This window comes from Astatotilapia calliptera, chromosome 10 (genome assembly GCF_964374335.1).
Source record: "Astatotilapia calliptera chromosome 10, fAstCal68.1, whole genome shotgun sequence".
Lineage (NCBI taxonomy): Eukaryota > Metazoa > Chordata > Actinopteri > Cichliformes > Cichlidae > Astatotilapia > Astatotilapia calliptera.
Genome location: NC_137431.1, coordinates 11,028,816 through 11,047,939, shown reverse-complemented (window position 1 = coordinate 11,047,939; position 19,124 = coordinate 11,028,816). Strand labels below are relative to the sequence as shown.

At 38.2% G+C, this 19,124-nt stretch overlaps 1 protein-coding gene across 2 annotated transcripts in view; it reads right to left on the bottom strand.

Moving 5' to 3' along the window:
* Positions 1-19,124, bottom strand: part of gabra3 (gamma-aminobutyric acid type A receptor subunit alpha3) — a 125,256-nt gene that overhangs the window by 9,840 nt on the left and 96,292 nt on the right. For both annotated transcript variants that reach the window (XM_026181152.2, XM_026181153.2), the window contains exons 6-9: positions 12,386-12,468; positions 11,449-11,592; positions 9,143-9,295; positions 6,576-6,781 (exon numbers count right to left, since the gene is read on the bottom strand). In XM_026181152.2, coding sequence (XP_026036937.1) covers positions 6,576-6,781; positions 9,143-9,295; positions 11,449-11,592; positions 12,386-12,468 — 586 coding nt within the window. The remainder of the gene's footprint in view (positions 1-6,575; positions 6,782-9,142; positions 9,296-11,448; positions 11,593-12,385; positions 12,469-19,124) is intronic.

The window sequence follows — 19,124 nt, the reverse complement described above, 5'->3', positions numbered from 1 at the left end:
TACCCGTCACGCATCTTTAAAGAGCAGAAATTCAATCATAAAATTTGTGAAACTGGATCGACTGCAAAATGGATGGAACACAGCAGATAGCCATCAGTCACTGCCAGTGGTGAGTGTCATGTCTGACAGTAGAATGACTTGGCTGATGAATATGTGTATCCGAAGTGGCAAACACCAGTCCTGAGAAATGAAGCCAAACCACAACTTGATTTCCTATAATGGCCACTTGAGACTGGCTCCAAACGCAAGTCCACACAGACTCCTGTGTTTTCACAGCCTGCTACAAAAATCAGTTTTGGCCTCGATAGCTAACAGACACTCAATTTTAGCCTCGATAGCTAATGACCGCTATACCTTTTGCCACTGTACCTGTCAGGCGCTATTGTTTTAGCTTTGATTGCTAGCAGACAGTATATTTTTAGAGTTGATACCTAACAGATGCTATATTTTTGTCCTCAACAGCTAACAGATGCTAACAGATGCTACCATTCTGGCCACTATAGTATCTTCACGGAAATTGTATAAGAGGCCTACGGTATGTATGTTTGGAGAGGGAGCTTCAAATTAATAAGTATGTAGCCGCTTTGAATGACAGGTGGGTGCTAACAAAGGATTCTGTAGTTGCTAACCGCCTGTTTGCCTTCCCCTGAGTTAACTTGAATGGCTAACTTGAGAAAACTCTCAAATGTTCCTGCGGTGCTGCCTTTAAGAGCATTTTTAATCAACAGAAATACTATGTTTAGAGTTCTCCACCAGTCTGGAGAAGAAAGCCTGAATGAAAGTGGTTATTAGCCTGTATTTAGAAAACATAAATTGCAATTTTATGGTCGCTAAATTAGAGGTCAGTTTATGTCTGTTTATAGTGAAACTTTCAGTGAGTACTAAAAGTGTTTGGCCGTCTCAATTTAACTTGCTGTACATTATGAAGGCTGTGTACCAAACTTCTAAAACCAATTTTCATACTGATCAGTGAATGTTCTGCACTTACACCTCTAAGCTCTAATAATACCATCCCAAACTGTTCAGTCTTTTAGACTATGGATGCTATCTGCACAGTAATGTAGCAAATTTTCTCTTCTTTTTTGCTGTTCCATTGTCCTTGTAGGTAATAATTTATATGGTCTAATTATTGGGGGAACAGTATGTAGCACTGGGCTGTATGCATGTTTTTATGAACCTTATGTAACAGAGCACATAATTCACTAGCAGCCACAGATTCCTGTGTACTATTCAAAGTCATTTCAATAGCTGCAGGCAAAAATACTCCATGAATACAATGCATCTATTGACCTTGTCTTTGTAACTTCTGAAAATTGTTGCATCAGAATTTCTTGATGAGTGTGTTTAAGTGTCCTGGGGGTAATTGTGCCTTGCTGTGTCCTGCTGTTTGGAGCTCAGTGTGTGCATGTGTGCGTGTAACTGAACCTTGTGACAGTCTGTCCCTCTCTAAGACTGGAGCTGAAGTGTTGGCGTAATAAATAGCCCCAAGTATGTGAGCATGTGGGTATGTGAGTGTGCAGACTGTCTATAGGGAGCCACGATGTCCCTGTTTGTGTTCCTGTGGACACGTTTTGACGTGAGCATTTAAGTGTGTATTTAGGTAGAGGCACTTGCACTATCAAAATTTGGAGGAACTTGCTAGTTGCATGGGTGGCCTCTCTTAATAATTATGTCATTTACTTATGATATTATATATAAACATGAAATAGACCTTTCTGATTTCACTTAAGGATGTGTTAATGTACACTATATGGAAAAAAAGGATTCTAACATTTGAATTCAGGTGTTTTCTGTCCTTTTGCCACAGATCTATGAAATCAAACACCTAGCCATGCGGTCTGCCTTTACAAACATTTGTTAAAGAATGAGTCACTCTAAAGAGTTCACTGATTTCAAGTGTGGCACTGTAATAGGGTGCCATGATGGCAACAAGTCAGTTCGTAAAAGTTGCAAGCTATTCCACAAACAGCTGTGAGAATCTTGAGAACTGGATGAACTCGGGCAACGTAAATTTACAGAGTGGGGCTGCCATGTGCTGAGGTGCATAGGGTGTGAAAGCCACCAACAGTCTGCTAACTCTGGCATTAACATCAGCACAAAAATGGTGCACCAGGAGCTTCATGACATGGGTTTCTTTAGGAGAGCAGTTCCTGTAGGGTCTAGTGTGTAGGCGGCCTATTACATTTGTTAATATAGCATCGCATGGAAAACGCCAACAACAAGGGGTCAGCAATTTAGTGGTATTTCATGCTTGCTACATCAAAAAACTTGTACAAAAGAATGCTTCCAAGTATCCTCCTTGCAGTGAGGAACACAGCTTAACACCCAAGTATCTCTATCATTATTGGGACTGAAAAAGTACAAAAGTGCACCCCTGGCCTCCAGAAATGTCAACTCACCTTTGTTCTTTCCACCTGAGTGCATCAAAACTTCCAGAATACATTCTACTGACATGCAAGTGCTTGTGCTAATAAGAGATAATGAATTATTCTGGTAAAATGTTGATGAAGTTATTATGTACTGCAGGTGCGTAGACACACACATGCGCACACACACGCACACACGAAACCGCGATCACCCCTTGGCCGCAGCAGAGCAACCCACAGCCAGTGCAACCCACAGCCAGTGCTTCTGCCTCTGCTGATAAAACAGCACATGATATCCAACATAGCAGTGTCCAATCATGTGTCACAGAGTGCTGAGAATATGCAGGCTTTTCCAACCAAACTCCCCACCGGCTAATTTCTGTAATAACCTCACCTTCAGCCGGAGAGGGGAGAGCTAATTAGGCAGATTGCCTGTCACAGAAAATGGTCGAATAAAAGCAAAGGAAAACTACATCGATGCTCCATAACCAGTAAAGTAAATTAGTGCGCACACACTCATCTGTGGATCATATCTGAGACCTAAAAAAAGAAAGCAGCCTAAGGGTGATGAAGTCATCATTTGGTTCCGGTAGGAGTGGTGGCTGAAACCCTAGCTCTGATGGCTGCGGGGCTAGATTTTTAAAAAAGACTTACTAGCTAAAACTTCTCTCCTGAAGAAGAGGTTTTGCTTATGTAGCTCGTGCTCATTAACAGTCATTTTTCTAAATTTGCTAAAACAAAAAAGGGAAATATATGCAGTGCCTGATTGCTTTGGATTCCAGTAGCTCGTTCTAGCAGGCAGTGTGTTAGGAGTGTCACGTCTCCCTCTGTGACCCCATTCTATTTTATCTATCATGACAACTGCATGCTCAGCACAGTCCCTGAGAACCCAGTCCAGGCTGTTGCCATTAAGACGAGCCATCAAAGAGGAGGGGCGGGGAAAAAAAAGAAAAAGAAAAGAGAAAAAAACCTCCTCTCTGCAGCAGTGTAACGCAGCAAATTATCCCCACCAACTGAAAAGTTCTGTGGCAGCAATATGCATTTCTGCCAATCGCTCCGAGGACCAAATGTCAAACTATAGAAAAAGCGGGAAAAGGCTGTACTGATTGTGTCAAACAGTTTGTACAATGGTAGCAGAAAATAGATTCGTGGCACTGTCTGTCACAGAAGAAATAACTTTCCCTTTATGTTGTGTCTGTGGCTGTGTTTTTATGCGCTCACAGCAATACAGTAATAGCACTGCCACTATTTACCACTGGCACAGCTTCATAATGTTTCTTATATGAGTCTTATATGTTTTTCCAAGCACCCCAGAAGGCTGTCCTTTTAATATAGCTTTGCTTATAAGCCACAGTTAATACTCCTTTTCTCAGTTTGAAATGGACTGTGTTATACATATATCAGGTAAACTCATTTTAGCTGCACAATTACTAACTTATATTAGTCTTTTTATGCTGGTGTGCTTTGTTTTTATTGTTCTAATGTTCAGTTCTATGTACCAGGTCTGTCCTTATTGAACTTAAGCTACTTCTTCATGCAGCCCCCCCTTTTTTAGATGAACTCACTCTGATCATAGACTGTATTTAAATGTTCATTTGCTATTTATCCAGGGATTGAGAGTAACGCAATTTCTATTCTCTGTATGTCCTGTACATGTGGCAGAATCGACAAATAAAGTTGACTTTGACTTTGACTTTTGACTTTATATAAAAGATGGGTGTAGCCACCAAGACCCTGTTTTGTTTTTTTGTTTTTTTGACAAAAACAGGAAAAGTCTGACTGATCACCCCAAAGCATACCCAGCCTTTTGCTCCTTTTTGAGTCTAATGAGGACAGAAAGCTGTAAAAAGAATATCATGCACATTCAGTAAGACTTGAAACTATAGCTCTCATGGCTGGGGACTGCAGAAAAGTGTTTAGTGAAGTCAAAGTTTAAGTGAGCAGTAGGGTCATTTCCCCAAAGAGAGACTTCTTCTTGCATCCAGAGAAGTTGCCTCCTGCTGGCCACAAGAAAGAATCCAAACCTGAGCGACTTTAGCACTTTCACTTTTCAGACCTGGAAGCTACGTCAGTGTTTTATATGCAGTCTATAGTTCTAACTGGCTGACATGCAAAATGCTCCTCCAAGAATCTCTCCATGGTTCCAATGTCAGTGACTCACTATGTAAGTTAAGAGAAATAAAGGTGATGTTCAGTACATGCTAAAGTCTTTTGCTTTTGACTTTCTAGGAGCATTTTTACATATGTCTATCTAAGGCTTTTGTAAAAGAGCTAAATAACATGAGAATCTTATATCATAACAGTAAATGACACAGCCTGATTTTAAACTGGTATTTAGTGCCTGGTGAGATTGATGTTAAAAGAAAAGAAGACTATTTTGATATTTAATGTAAGTTTTTAATCTGACTTAGTTTCTTTCATTTCACTACATCTGTGTGCCTACAATTGTTTTTGATTTAATGCTATCATTTACAAACACATGAAAAGTCCACCAGAGAGGCTCGCCCTGGGCAGGATTAACTTTTAAGGGAACAGCAGAGTATTTTATGTGGGAGTAGGTAATAGATAATAGGTATGGATTTGTAAATAATTGGATATAATTATTATATTATTATATAATATTATACTACTGTATATGTTTTTAACTAACTGAGCAGATTTTGACAATACTTTAAACATACGACAAATAACTTCAAAAAAAGGCAGATGTAAAAGTGAGGTCAGAGGTCAAATGTGACATGACATTTAGATGCAAACTATAGTGTTAATATTTAGAACCTCCATATACTGGCAGCATTTCCTAAATCTTCCAATACAAACAAAGGCTGTGAAATTTTAAGCACATAAAGGTCATTTTATGAAGGTCTGGCCTTATTTTATCACCATTATTATTATTTCAATTATTATCAATCAGTTATTATCACTTTGACCTTCAAATCATTGAGTTAAAGAAGAGGTCAGAGGTCAAATGTGACATGACATTTAGATGCAAACTATAGTGTTAATATTTACAACCTCCATATACTGGCAGCATTTCCTAAATCTTCCAATACAAACAAAGGCTGTGAAATTTTAAGCACATAAAGGTCATTTTATGAAGGTCTGGCCTTATTTTATCACCATTATTATTATTTCAATTATTATCAATCAGTTATTATCACTTTGACCTTCAAATCATTGAGTTAAAGAAGAGGTCAGAGGTCAAATGTGACATGATATTTTAAATCTTTCTATATGTTGACAGCAAACACAACGCTTGCCATACGTTTTAAGTTATAAGGCTTTTTGTCACTCTTCGACCAATAAATCACGAGGGTGACCATGAAGACCGTGGTGGATCTAAGACACTTTTTAATGGCTCGTGCTCTACACTACAAAAAAGTTTGATCAGAATTCATTGAAAACTTTTCAAGCTGTCGTGATTACAGACGGAATGATCTTTCCAGTAAGGTAATCATACAGATCATATTGCATTTAAAGGCTGAAGCTGTCATGAGAAACATGTGGCTTGATTTAGGTGTTTTTTTTTTCTCTTTGAACAACAACTTCTTTGGATACATATCTGGTTGTTCCCTCAATATAAACCATTAAATAGGCTCAGGCACGGAGATCTTTTTCTTTTCTTTTCTTTGTTTGGCTATTGATAATGTACAAGATGTGATTTATCTTCAATATCACGTGATTCATTTTAAACAATATACTATATAGATGTAAATGCACCATCTTTTCTGGGGAGAATAAGGCTGCATTGACTTTAGGATGAGAGTTGAACATATGCTGCCATCATAAATCAGGGCCAGCGTCTCTAGGAGTTTACCTCTGTTTTTGCTCTCACTGTTCCGCCCCACTGTCTCTGTTCCATTTGGCAATGAATAAATAAAAGGTCTCTTTACAGGCTTTACAAAGTACTCCATGCTGCATTAAGGATACTTTCTATGTGTTTCCAAACTGCAATTTCCCCTCATCACTCCTCCAGAATCAAGTGACATTTTTAGCAACTTCTTTTTTTTGGATTAATTTTGAATTTAGTAAGCAAAGAAAAGTTGCGTGAGCCTTTCCCCTGAACTAGCTGCCTTTCATTCTGTTTTTGTCCTCACATATTGGTGATAGTTAATGTTGGTGCGCTGCGATGAATCGAAAGAGCAGGCGTCACACATCCATCATTTTTTTTTTGATTACATGAAACTGTTGCAAATGAGAATCACTCACCCTTATTTCCATGCCCTCTTTTTTCCCATCCCATGCCCAGCTGCGCTTGGTGAAGTAGTTGACTGTGGCAAACTCAATCAAGGCAGAGAAGACAAAGGCATAGCACACAGCCATGAACCAGTCCATGGCGGTGGCATAGGCCACTTTAGGAAGGGAGTTTCTAGCACTGATGCTCAAGGTAGTCATGGTTAGGACAGTGGTGACACCTGAGGAGAAAATAAAAGATCAGCAGATATTTCATTATTTCTGAAATTAAACATTTGCGGTAATTCAATTCAATTTTATTTATATAGCGCCAATCACAACAACAGTCGCCTCAAGGTGCTTTATATTAAGCGTAAGCAAGTGCCATGTAGTTCCTGTGCATTCAAGAGAAGGAAATTTTCTACCAATGTCTTCAGTCACTGGGAAATTCTCTTCAAAAATTGGATAAATAACAATGTGGCAGTGAACTGTCCCTTTAAAAGAAAGTTACTTACAACTCAGTCATGGTTTGTTTGGGTTTTGCTATCCTGGCACTAAACTCTCACTTTATACTGACCAACATCTCTTTAGAGATTTAAGAGAAAAGAAAGCTGCACTGCAACATAACAATAGTCTGGATTATGGCTAGAAAAAGAAATGTTAATGCGTACTGTCTCTTTAAACCTAATATAGATTCACTTTCCTGGGTTTGGTATTAGGTGTAAGTTATAAACTAAAAATGATGGTGTAGTTCCCTGCATTGCAGAGCTTTACATAATCTACTGTATGAAATCAAAAAGTCTAGCCTCATACAGATGACACAACTCAGTGGTGCATAAACATTCAAAGTACACTGGGTCAGTCTTGCAAGTTCAAACAATGAGAATGTAGAATCTCTGTAATGACCCACTACGGAGGATTTTTCAGGCTATGTTCTTCTGTTCAAACCAGTCTGATGAATGTATTTTCTTACTAGACTTATCTACAGTACAACGAATGAAAATATTGAAAGTTTCCTTTAGCTTATACACAAACAAAGAGACATGCTATTGACCTGCATACATAAAGCACAACCTGTCTAAGCTGCAGGATTGCGTGCAAAGGTAAATCGCTAAATGACACCACTTTTGAAAAATGAGCAGCAGATCTACATCTGCTAAAATTAATTAAGGCGAAAACGATGTCTTAAAACTTTCTAAATTTCGCAGATCATTTCACAACCTGGCCTTTACAGTCAGGGCGAATGGAAATGAAAGGCAGCTCGGACAATGTTCGCCCATCGAAGCGCATCGCTTTATCTGTTCCAACCTTTCTCATCTGATAAAAGACGGATACAAAGGAGGCTTAAAAAGGCTGCAACAAAAGAGTGATACATGGCTATTCATGGGCTGATTGATTTGCAGGTAATGCATTTCTAATCTTGACTTTGTTCCACCATTTACATAAAATTAGAATATTCATCTGTACAAAAAGCAGTCCTCATTACAACAGCAATTAACTGGTGTCAGAGACGAGGACATCCGGTGCTTGCGGTAACAGTGAGTAATGCTCTTATATAAAATGCAGGTATAAATCAAAAAGTATCGAGTCTTAACTAGAAATATAACTTGGAAGGTGACTGAGGATGCAAAAACAAAAAAAATAAATTAGATTACGCAGGTAATGACAGCCACATGCTCTCATAAACCAAGGGACTGTAAGCATGATGGCGAGAAAACTAAAACCAACACAGCTTGAAACTGTCCACTGAGAAAACGGCACTGATTAAAATTACTATCATAATGTGAAGGAAATTGTCCCCTAAAAATTCAACCTCTTATGGGGCTGAAGTGATTCTTAGACGACTGTGTAAGAAAAATCTAATAGTGGGTGTATTTGTGCAGAAGTGAAGGAGATATGGTTATTCAGACTGCACAAAGGGAGCTGGAACAGTTTTTATCTTCTCAGCAACGCTTTGCCTTGCATACATTTTTAAAATCTTTTGCGCAATATATGCTTCTGCATGTACCTGTCTAAATGCAAAAATGCTAACCATGTTTAGAATTACATAAGACTACTCATATTGATTATGCAGCGCAATAACAACAACTGCAGGAGAAGGAAAATTACATTCCTTATTTGAGTACCTTTGAGTTGATCACATCTGACGCAATGTTCTTAGCATGAATCAAGTTCGATGGACAAATTGAATCTATTATTATTCATGGCTTAAAGGGAGAAAACACAGTCAATTGTCGCGATGGCAACTGGGAAATGTCTCTATATTAAAGAGGAATTGTTATGAAAAATAAAGGAAAAATATGACATGTAAATGCTTTAAATCTTGTTTTATGTTCTCTGTATTAACAGCAGAATAAAGTCAGAACTGATAAAATAAATTATTTTCAGTGCTCCTGTGCACCTGAATGTACTAAGCTAACTAAAGCTAAAAAAAGAGAACTTTCATGCTCAAACCTTTTCAAACCGTTTACTTGTTTGCCAAGTCCTTAGACAGTGCATTTCTGTTACCTCATCATTTAATAGCCCTCTGATTAACTAGCTTCTTCAATGAATCATTTAATGCATTTATTTGAGCTGGATTTAAAACACGAGATAGCACTCACCGAATACTGTGCGCGCCGGAACGGATTCTCTGTTTAGCCAGAAGGAGACCTGAGACAGTATGACAGTCATGATGCACGGAAGGTAGGTTTGAATCACAAAATAGCCAATTTTCCTTTTCAAATGGAAATATGTTGTCATCACTACATATTCGCCTGAGGGGAAAAGAGACAAACAGAAAAAGATGGAGAGACACAGACAGGGTCATGATTATTAATATACTTGTTCCTCGCTCAGAGCAACACAAGGAAAAATATTTGAAAATTGATGCATTAATGTTTGAACATTAACGTGCATGTGACAAGACGTGAGCAGTATTGAGACAGAAAATGCTTAGATGCTTAAAATATTCCAAAGATGTTGATGCACACTTCCAAACCTTAAGCTACAGACTGTATATAAAAGATGGACATAGCCACTGTGTCAACACCCATTGGCTAGTTTGGCCTTAATGCCTCAAGCTGAGAATGCTAGGTCCTAATGAGCTGAAGGACTGCATTCTCAAAGGTTTCTATACAACATGATTTGATTTTGGAACAACAGGAGTCGCCACCTGCTGGCTGATAGTAAGAATGTAAGTTTAAGTAACTTGCATTGGCTCAGATGAGAAGCTATGTCCATCTTTTACTTACAGCAAGAGTTTTTAACCGTAAGAGACAAAAAAGTATAATAATAACTAAATAATAAAGACTGTAAACAAACAGACTGGCAGATGACATCACATTGATGTCATTAATAAGACATATACAAAGTGTCACATTCTTTTAAGTGCACATTTACATGTTCTTTGGGATGTTTTTTGCTGTTCATATAAATATGTCAATTATACTAGCAAATGGATAAACTCACATCTTCTCCAACTGCCAGCTCTCAGTGCCATGTTTGCAATCTGTGTTACGAAGATAGGACGAAAAACAGATTTCCATCCCTGAGGTGTTTTTTTGGTTTTGTTTTTTTCTGAGGAGAATCAAACCAGAGCTGAACGGGCTCAAATCCTCCCATCCCCCTAGATCACTATAGTCCATTAGGTTTAAAGTCTAAGGAAATGAGCTTTTCCAACCGCCATAAGCTGAAGTGGTTTATGAAAGAAATCGCACTGACTCTATCATGAATCTTTGGTACTTGTCAGACTTCTGTTGGTCTTCTTCCATCGCTGCAATTCTCCTGACTTACATTCAACCCACCAAACAGCACAAACAATAAAGATACTCTCAAGGAACGCATCCTCTGTAGAGTTAAACAGGTGCAGTTATTTAAAGGAGACACACACATACACACACACACACACACACACTTTTATTTCTTGGAAAACAGGAGTGCCATCTAACAAAGTGGATTCTTGGTGCTTTAGTCTCCAAAGACAACTGAAGTCTGACAGATATCAGCGACTCTGTGGCTCACCTCTTGAAAGTTTCACAAGCAAACAGCTTGAATGCAAAGGTTAAATCTCTCAAAACTGAGAGCAGCGTGGCTCGCTGGTAAGCTGTTTTACTCTTGTGATTTCCAAATGCCCCACTAAAGCAACTTTTTATTTTTAGCTTTACCATTACAAGCTCTTTGGTACTTTATCTAGTCCTATTACACCATTAACTAAAGCTGCTGATTGATGTTAGCGGTACATGATAGTGACTGATAAGTATAATAAAAATGCAGCACATTCTTGAAGGTGTTTGAACTCAAATGATCTATTACCAGTGAGATGCTGCTGCTGTAAATATTTTCAGCATATGTGAGTACCCTGCCCTCACCGTGCTATTTCATCCCTTTATATTAAATTGCTAACATAAGCTTTAAGCCCTCCAATGGGGAAATAACAAAAACATTTATTTTTGTGTGACAGATAAAAAGGATTCTGCAACAGTTTTGAAGATAAGATTTTAAGATCAAATGAATATGCAATCAAAAGAAAGGGCTAGACGATGGTTATCATAGTTGACTCTTGGCTGAACCCCAAAGGAAAGTGAAAAAAACCAAAAAGAAACTTTCACCTCTGACAAACGTCTTCATATTATCTTGGTAAATATGCTGAATAGTTTCAGTCATCATTTTCTCGATGGAGCCAAACAATGCAAGATGAATTTAAACTGACAGAAACTGTTGAGAAACTGCAGACTGTTTATTAATTAGGAAGACAAATTACACAAGAGCCACTATATCTCAGTGGAATAGATTATATGCAGTTTATCTTTCAAAAGTGAGAATTCGATCACTTTTGAGTACTCAAAATCAACTTTTTGCCTGTTCCAGACAAACTCTGATTTCCCTTACAGTGTATTGTATGCTGCTGTCTGTACCCAGAATGGCATACCTGTGCTGGAACTGATGGTTTCTTTGCCAATAACATGTCCCAGTAAGTCATATTGGTTCAGCCTGGAGCCGTCCTCTGCCACAGCGACAGACCTCTCGTCACCCTGGGTCCACAGGTAGATCACCTCATTATTTGTGTAAGCATCTGAGCAAACAGAAGACAGCCCCCAAAAAACAGACAGCATAGGTGAGAGCTCAAAATATGGGTGCAATATTTTCTGTTTTTCTCCTACCTCTGCACATTGTAGGATTATCAGCATTTGCTTTGGCAAAAAGTTAACTGCTGACTTCAGGATCTAAAAGACATTTTTCCTAAATTCCAGTAAGTCATTCATGATAATACGCAGCGTCCATCCAGTATTGATCGGGCTGATAGACCTGCGGCTGATAATGATATCAGGTTTCACAAAAAAATTCCTTTTACTGTGTTCACCACCCTGAGATTTAATCCTCACGCTTCAGGGGATCACTGACTTTTCCTCCATTGCCACTTTTTAAACTAAATGTATCCAAAATGAATGCTCTACCTATCAGCATCATTTTATGTTGAGAGATATAAGCATTGATGCTAACACATCAAACTATATCTAATGCTGTGTTTGAAACAGTAAATAGCCTATGCTTGTGTATGGATGGTTACATGCCCCGCACTATGAACATACTGAAAGTAATTTAAGCACATTAACTGTCGCTGTGGCGATGCCTAAAGGGTGCAGCCCAAAGAGGGAGAAGATCTTTATTAATAAAATTTTCTCTTAACTGCTTTTGTTATATTACCAAACATCATACTGCAGTGTAGTTTTAGCCTTTGTTTTGTTTTTCTTCTTTTTTTATAGTTCAGGAAAAGGTTCCTAACACCTGCAGAGAACCATCCCCACTGTTTCAGATGTCTGATCTTATATAAAACACTTTTGTTTTGACCATCTGGACTGACTTACAACTTCCAAACTTCAGAGGACAGGCGTGTGCATCCATCGGGAAATCCTCCAGGTGCATGGGGCACTCGGCATGAATGGTCAACCTGTGGGGGCAGAGGGAAAGAAAATGCATCACTGTTCAGTCTGCAGGATGGTTGAACAGGTCATTATAAACAAATGATGATGCATAATGATGTCAAATATTTCTGCAGAAACATAATTTGGAGCATTTTCATAGAGATATGTGAGACATGTTGGGAAGGTCTTATGCAAATTGCTTTATCGTGCATCAAAATTGGCTTTCCCACAAATCCAAATGTAGACCAAATAATGCTTTAATCTCTGAGTTTATTTCAAAACCAGGGATTTGTGTACGTGTGAATAAAAACTGAAGGAGAACAGATTATATCCTCTCTCTCTCTCCTCCTTTGCATCACCACCCTGTCAGTGGTAATTAGAAGGCAGACATGGACTAAATCTCCAGAGAGCACCCAAATTTGTTTCAGTTGGTCAAATGGCCAGGCCACAAAAGGCACTCTGCAAGTAAACAGAGAAATTGTGCACGTTATCTCACTCATACATGTTTAATCAACATCGGGGCTACATTTGCCGAGTTCAAACAACACAGCAACTAATTAAATGCCATCCTTTGGTGCACTAACTCACACATAAACCCCCCAAACTGGGTTATTTAAACTCAATTATACCATATTTACCCTGTACATCCATTGAAAACTGGGTTTTTATTGGGTAGATTCTTTTGGTCTCACTGTTTAATGTTGCAGAAAGTCCCACAAGTTTATTTGTAGCCACAGCCTTAAAATGTGTAACATCGCAGGCTGCCTCCACAGACAAACTTTCTGTTTCCAATTAGCTCATTGTGTTGTATTTACAACAATGCCAAGCCTGTTTTTGCCTCTAACTCGCTTCTGTGCTCTCTGTTGCTGCCTCATTACTGATAAGTGGCTCACTATCTACACAAGCTAATGCTTTACAACATAAATGTGAGAATCTTTTGCATCACACGGCACTTAAAATCAACATTCACGCGCTGTACTTATACTCTGACAGAAACAAAGGCTACAAGAAGACAGAATGGTTTTGATTAAAGACAAAAAGGCAAGCTGTCTTCATACAGAGCTTACAACTATATCATCAGCCTTGCAAAGAAGCGCTTGGGCATAGAGGTACCTTACACAGCACGTGTCAGCAATTTATGGTACTCACAATGACAATGCAGACATGCTGGTGTTTTTTGGGGAGGTGAAGTCTGATAAACTTTGGCAACGTTTACAGAACCATAAAACACCAATGAACACACATTGAAACCTCTAAAAAAAGGTTCCTTTTTCTGTCAGCCACTTCTCCTTAGCCACCCTTAGTAACCTAGTAAATGGTATTTTTTATATTCTAGAGGTGTTTACATTTCAGACTCAGGATTGTAATCAGGTGAAATGGACCACATGTTCCAATATATGATAGAGAGAAAAAAATTAACGAAAATAATAAAATTGCAAAAATAAAATTAGTACTAGTAGTTTTTTGGTAGGGTTGTCTAACATTACAGTGTGATTGCGTCTAAAAATTAAGTTAAATGTATTTTGCTTAATGTTTCTTTGCTGCCTTCAAGCCGCTGAATGGAATTCTTGTCTGAACCGACATTTCTGCCTTTCTTCTCTTAACCCTTCCTCTTGCCTTACAATTTGTTCTGGCATTTTCTCTAAAATAATATATTCCACTTTAATGTATTTAAATAGACCTAGCTTATTATACTTTCAAAGCCTTATTAAACCTCTCATGCCTAATTTTAGTTTTAGCATATATATATTAAAATATATGTATATATTTAAAATCATATGATAATTAAATATATACAGAAAGAATTGGCCACACTTAAATGTGCAACCGGACAAAAAAAATAAAATGTATATATATTATAAAAAAGTATTATTTCACCCATCACTTATGCTCTGTTTCATAACCCGAGACTTATCAAATCAAACAAAAACACTTAACTGATTGACAGTGACTGATTACTCAAATTTAATTTAACAGTATTACTCCTTCCAGTATTAATTTATTAAAGTACTGCTGATGACGGGTGACAGGAATGGCAGCACTGTTCATAAACCAAAGCACTGGGCAATTTGAAATTGGATCTGATGACTGGTGCAAGTTAAGTGATCGTTATTACAAAGTAAATATTGATGTGCAAAGTGAATGACAATCGACTGAATAGCTGTTAAAACATGTTACTAAAATATTAGTATAATTTGAGTAGAAAGCTTCATTTGGAAAGCATCGTTTTGATCTGCCCCCACAGAAATTCTTAATTTCTTGAAGGGCTTGAAACATTTGCAGGCATATGCAAGAACAGCCAGACTAGAACAATAATAAAGGAAGACAAAGCAAAGAATTAATGAGGCGACTGCTACCACTGTGCTCTTTTGAACAATGTGAGACATGATGGGTACCACCCAACTATTTTCTAATCCAGGACTGTGGGGGCAGCAGTCTAAGCAGAACCCCACCACCTCCTCCACTTCTTGTGTATGTGTGCATATGTGTGTTTCGGATATCAGAAAGCTTCCAAACCACCAGGGAGTAAAAATTTCCCAAGTGTGTCCCAGAACCTCATCGGAATCTTCTCCCTCCTGAACTCCCTTCTTAGAGTGAACCCAGACATCCTTCAGGAAAAGCTCATTGTGTCGGTCCTTTTGTTTTGCTCGCTACTGACTGGTTGTGGCCATAAGGGAGGGTCTGAACAGTTGCTGCCCAGAAAATCAACAGCTATGCCTTGTGGCTGTTTTCACCACAACAGACCTCTATAGCTGCACTGATCCACTGATCAACCTGCTGCTTCAAGGTAGAGTGATCAGTCCACCCTCTTCCAGCAGAGAACCATGTCTTCAGACTTTTAATCCTCACACTGCTTAGCTGCTTTGCAGTGTATTCACTGTGTACAATAATACAACACTTGCCTTCACAGATACCAGTTTTTATATTTGTTTGATGCCTGTCTTTATTTGTTCATGTGGATCACACCCACTGCCATCACTGAAGTCTTTCTTTAGTTAAATACAATTCTTTTGTTAAAGTAAAAATGTATTTCACTCTGGAAAAAGGGGGGGGGGGGGGACACAGGAGTCATGCTACTAGCAAGCTATAGATCATATAAAACAATCTATTTATTTAGTTTTTTATATACTAAATATACCAAATGTTTAAAGACAAGACAAAAACTTGTGTCTTAGCAGCATTGCTTTTGTATTGTGTTGCTTTTATAGTCACATAGCAGCGTGTTAAGTGAAGCATTACTTCTCAGCTTTGGCCGTGTTGAAAGGGCTTTCTGGCATTGTAAATCCCCAAGTACGGCTGTACAGTTGTATTTGTTTTTGGTGGTCTCTAAGCTGTTAAGTCCACTTAGTAAATGATACATTCGCATACAATAAATTCTTGAAACAGCTTTTAATGACAAATATAAACCTGCATAAACCTCTCTCTCTTTAAAAAGTACACCTGAGTCTTCTCACAAATTAATATTAGTGAGGGACAGAGAAATGCCGAAGAAGAAGCAAGGAGGTTGAGTTAAAATGAGGTGAACTGTAAATGAGTGACAAATGCTTTCACAAAAAATAACCGCAGCAGCGCTGGCAGACAATACCAGCTCTCTAAATTCAGAAATAATGATGCAATCCTGCAGAGCCGAGGCCTTCATAGCATTTGTCAGTTCAGATCCTGTAGACGTGCTGATTAAATGGATTTAAGCAGTTGTTTAGTGAGGAATGTCAATCAAAGCGGGGCGCTATGGTGACGCACTGTGCACTAAACTTCCCGTGAGACAGATTTATATTCTAAAGCCTAATACCTGTGCAGTATGTGGAAATTTAAGGTATCAGTCTCTCCTTGGGAGTGTTTTCCAGTACCTCTAATAACACAGCAATATTTTCATGCAGATCCCCTTCAACTAATCACCCAAAGCTTAAGATAGATGAAAGGTAGCCCTAAAATTGAGAAAGTTCTTTGCCAGTGCTTTCAAAAATACATTCCATATTAAGTTTATGATATGAGTTTTATGATAGAGTCAGTAAAAGTAGGGATGGTCTAAAGAATACTTTGCAGTTTTTCATTAGGGCTTGGCAAGATATCAATATATTTGACAGAATTTTATATAAGACATGACATTATTGATGCTGTACATTGAGCGCGCAGATTTTCACCTACATGCATTTTAGCGGTTCAAAACAGTTAATCTCTCTCGCCGACTGCTCACACATTAGAATTCCAGATCTTAGTGTTTTTACTTTTTTGGCTCAACTCTGCAATGATAGAGGGGGATGCAGTTGTAAATTTGCATGAAGTAAGTGTTTATTTTCTTTATTCAGGCAGTAAAGATGGTTAACAACATTTGGATTTATGTAATAACACTATTTTTACTTGAACTATTCAGTTCATTTCCATTTTATTTATATAGCACCAAATCACAACAGCAGTCGCCTCAGGGTGCTTTACATTCTTAAGTTAAGACCCTTTAATAATGTAGAGAAAACCCCAACGATCAAATAACCACATTTGAACGTGCAATTGGCGACAGTGGGAAGGAAAAACTCCCTTTTAACAGGAAGGAGGGGTAGCCATGTGCTGCAACCATTTGGGGATGATGGGAGGACAAATAGCACACTGCGGAACTATGGTTTTAATGCTAATATTATATAATGTAATAATATTAAGGTCTCTAATGTATAATAGTGTTAATAATATTAAAGTATGCCATACCCCCCCCCCCCCCCCCCCCCAAAAGCATTGCAATGGGAAATACAGAATTCCTATAAATGAGTTTTATTTGCTGGTGTTTATTTTAGCTCCATAATACAACTAAGCTGGTTCCAAAAATGCTTTTGGGCCTCTAAGGATTATCAAGGATGCCAAGGATTATCATACTTAATCATGCAACTTTTTCATCATCTCACAATACATTTCCCTGCTTATTTAAACATGTTAGTCCTTGTAATACTACATCAGAGCTCAGGGATCTTTGTTGGCCTTGGCAGAACTGCCACAGCATCAGATCTACTCATGTGGGAGCACAAAATGATTTTTTCACCATTTCATTTTCACCCCTAAAAATCTATACTGACCTTGTGCACGAGCATCATAAAAACATTTCTGCAGCCTTTTCACGGCCTAGTGCAAAGCTGGTGAATGCTGATCGACAGGTTCAGTGTTTCCAGCCAAAGCAATCACAGAATTATTTTTGCTGTTATTCAGTACATAATGGTATTCAGTGACTATGACTGTCTTGCTGATGCTATTTACAGTGTACTTTACGCATGACATACACACAATGACACTCCTTTGATCAAGTGAGTATTATTCACTCGGCTGTCTGCGTGTGATACATATATGGGCCAGACTGGCTGCAAGTCAGCTATCTGACTCACAGACAGGTAAAAAGCACAATTTTATTCCTAAGATGTTAATTTTCACCCTAGTGCCACCACGGTGTTTGCATTCATGCTTTTAAATAAAATGTCTCTAGCTATTGAATTTGCTGATATACACACATCATCTTGTAAAAGCTAAACTTGGTTCTCTCATAATCTTCTAACTTTTCTTTGGAATCCGGGACTATAGTTTCCAATTTTCTTTCTATCAAATGTTCATGTTCTAACTGAAAAAAATATGACAAACATTCCGATTTCATTTGATGAAGGATGAGAATTTTGTAAATTCTCAGCTTGAAAAATGTTTTCAATGATTCAATATTGACTATTATTGCTGCTGTTCCTCTAATAGCCAGTTGAGGCAAGCTGGGAAAGTGAGTCAATAGACTGCCATGTTCAAATATCTGTATATAATGATTAGAGCATATTTATGTAAATATGCCTCTATGTACCCTTAACATTGGGCCAATCTGAATGAAACTTTGCATGGACATGGTGACAGATACAGTAACTTCCAGTAACTTCTATATGATCTTTAAAAAACCCCATTTATTATAAATCAAAACTAAGTTTTTAAAAATGTTTTAATATTGGCGACAGAATTTTGCTTGACTTGACTAAATACAGGATGATGAATTTGAAAAACCATTACAGGCCTGGCAAAAACTGCCCACAGGCTGGAGTTTTATTCGCCCAACAAAACAACATTAACACAACATTTTTACACACTGATACAGAAAATGGCTTTGATCTTTATGGATAGTTTTCCTTTTCATATGGTGGGTCAATTTTGTTTGAATCAACCCATCTACATAAACTACTGGTCAAAAGTTTTAGAACACCCCATTTTTTTCAGTTATTTATTGTGATTCAAGTTGTTTAAGTCCAATGCATAGCTTGAAATGTTACAAAAGTAAGTGCTCAGATTTAAAAAATAAGGTTCAACAGTATGCCATCAAGCAGACGAAAAGGATGGTTCCACAGTGTGTGGCATCAACTGTCAGACATGGAGGAGGAGGTGTGATGGTCTGGGGCTGTTTTGCTGGATCCAGGGTCGGTGACTTGTACAGAGTGAGAAACTAAACTAAAACAGCTACCACAGAATTCTGCAGTACCCACTGGTTGCACCTAGTTGGTCAGGGGTTCATCCTACAGCCAGATAGTGACCCAAAACTTAAGTCCAAGACATGCCAGAACTACCTCAGGAAAAAAGAACAAGATGGTAAGCTTGAAAACATGGAGTGGCCAGCACAGTCTCCGGACTTAAACCTCAGTGAGATCGTTTGGGATGAACAGGACAGAAGAGTGAAAGCAGA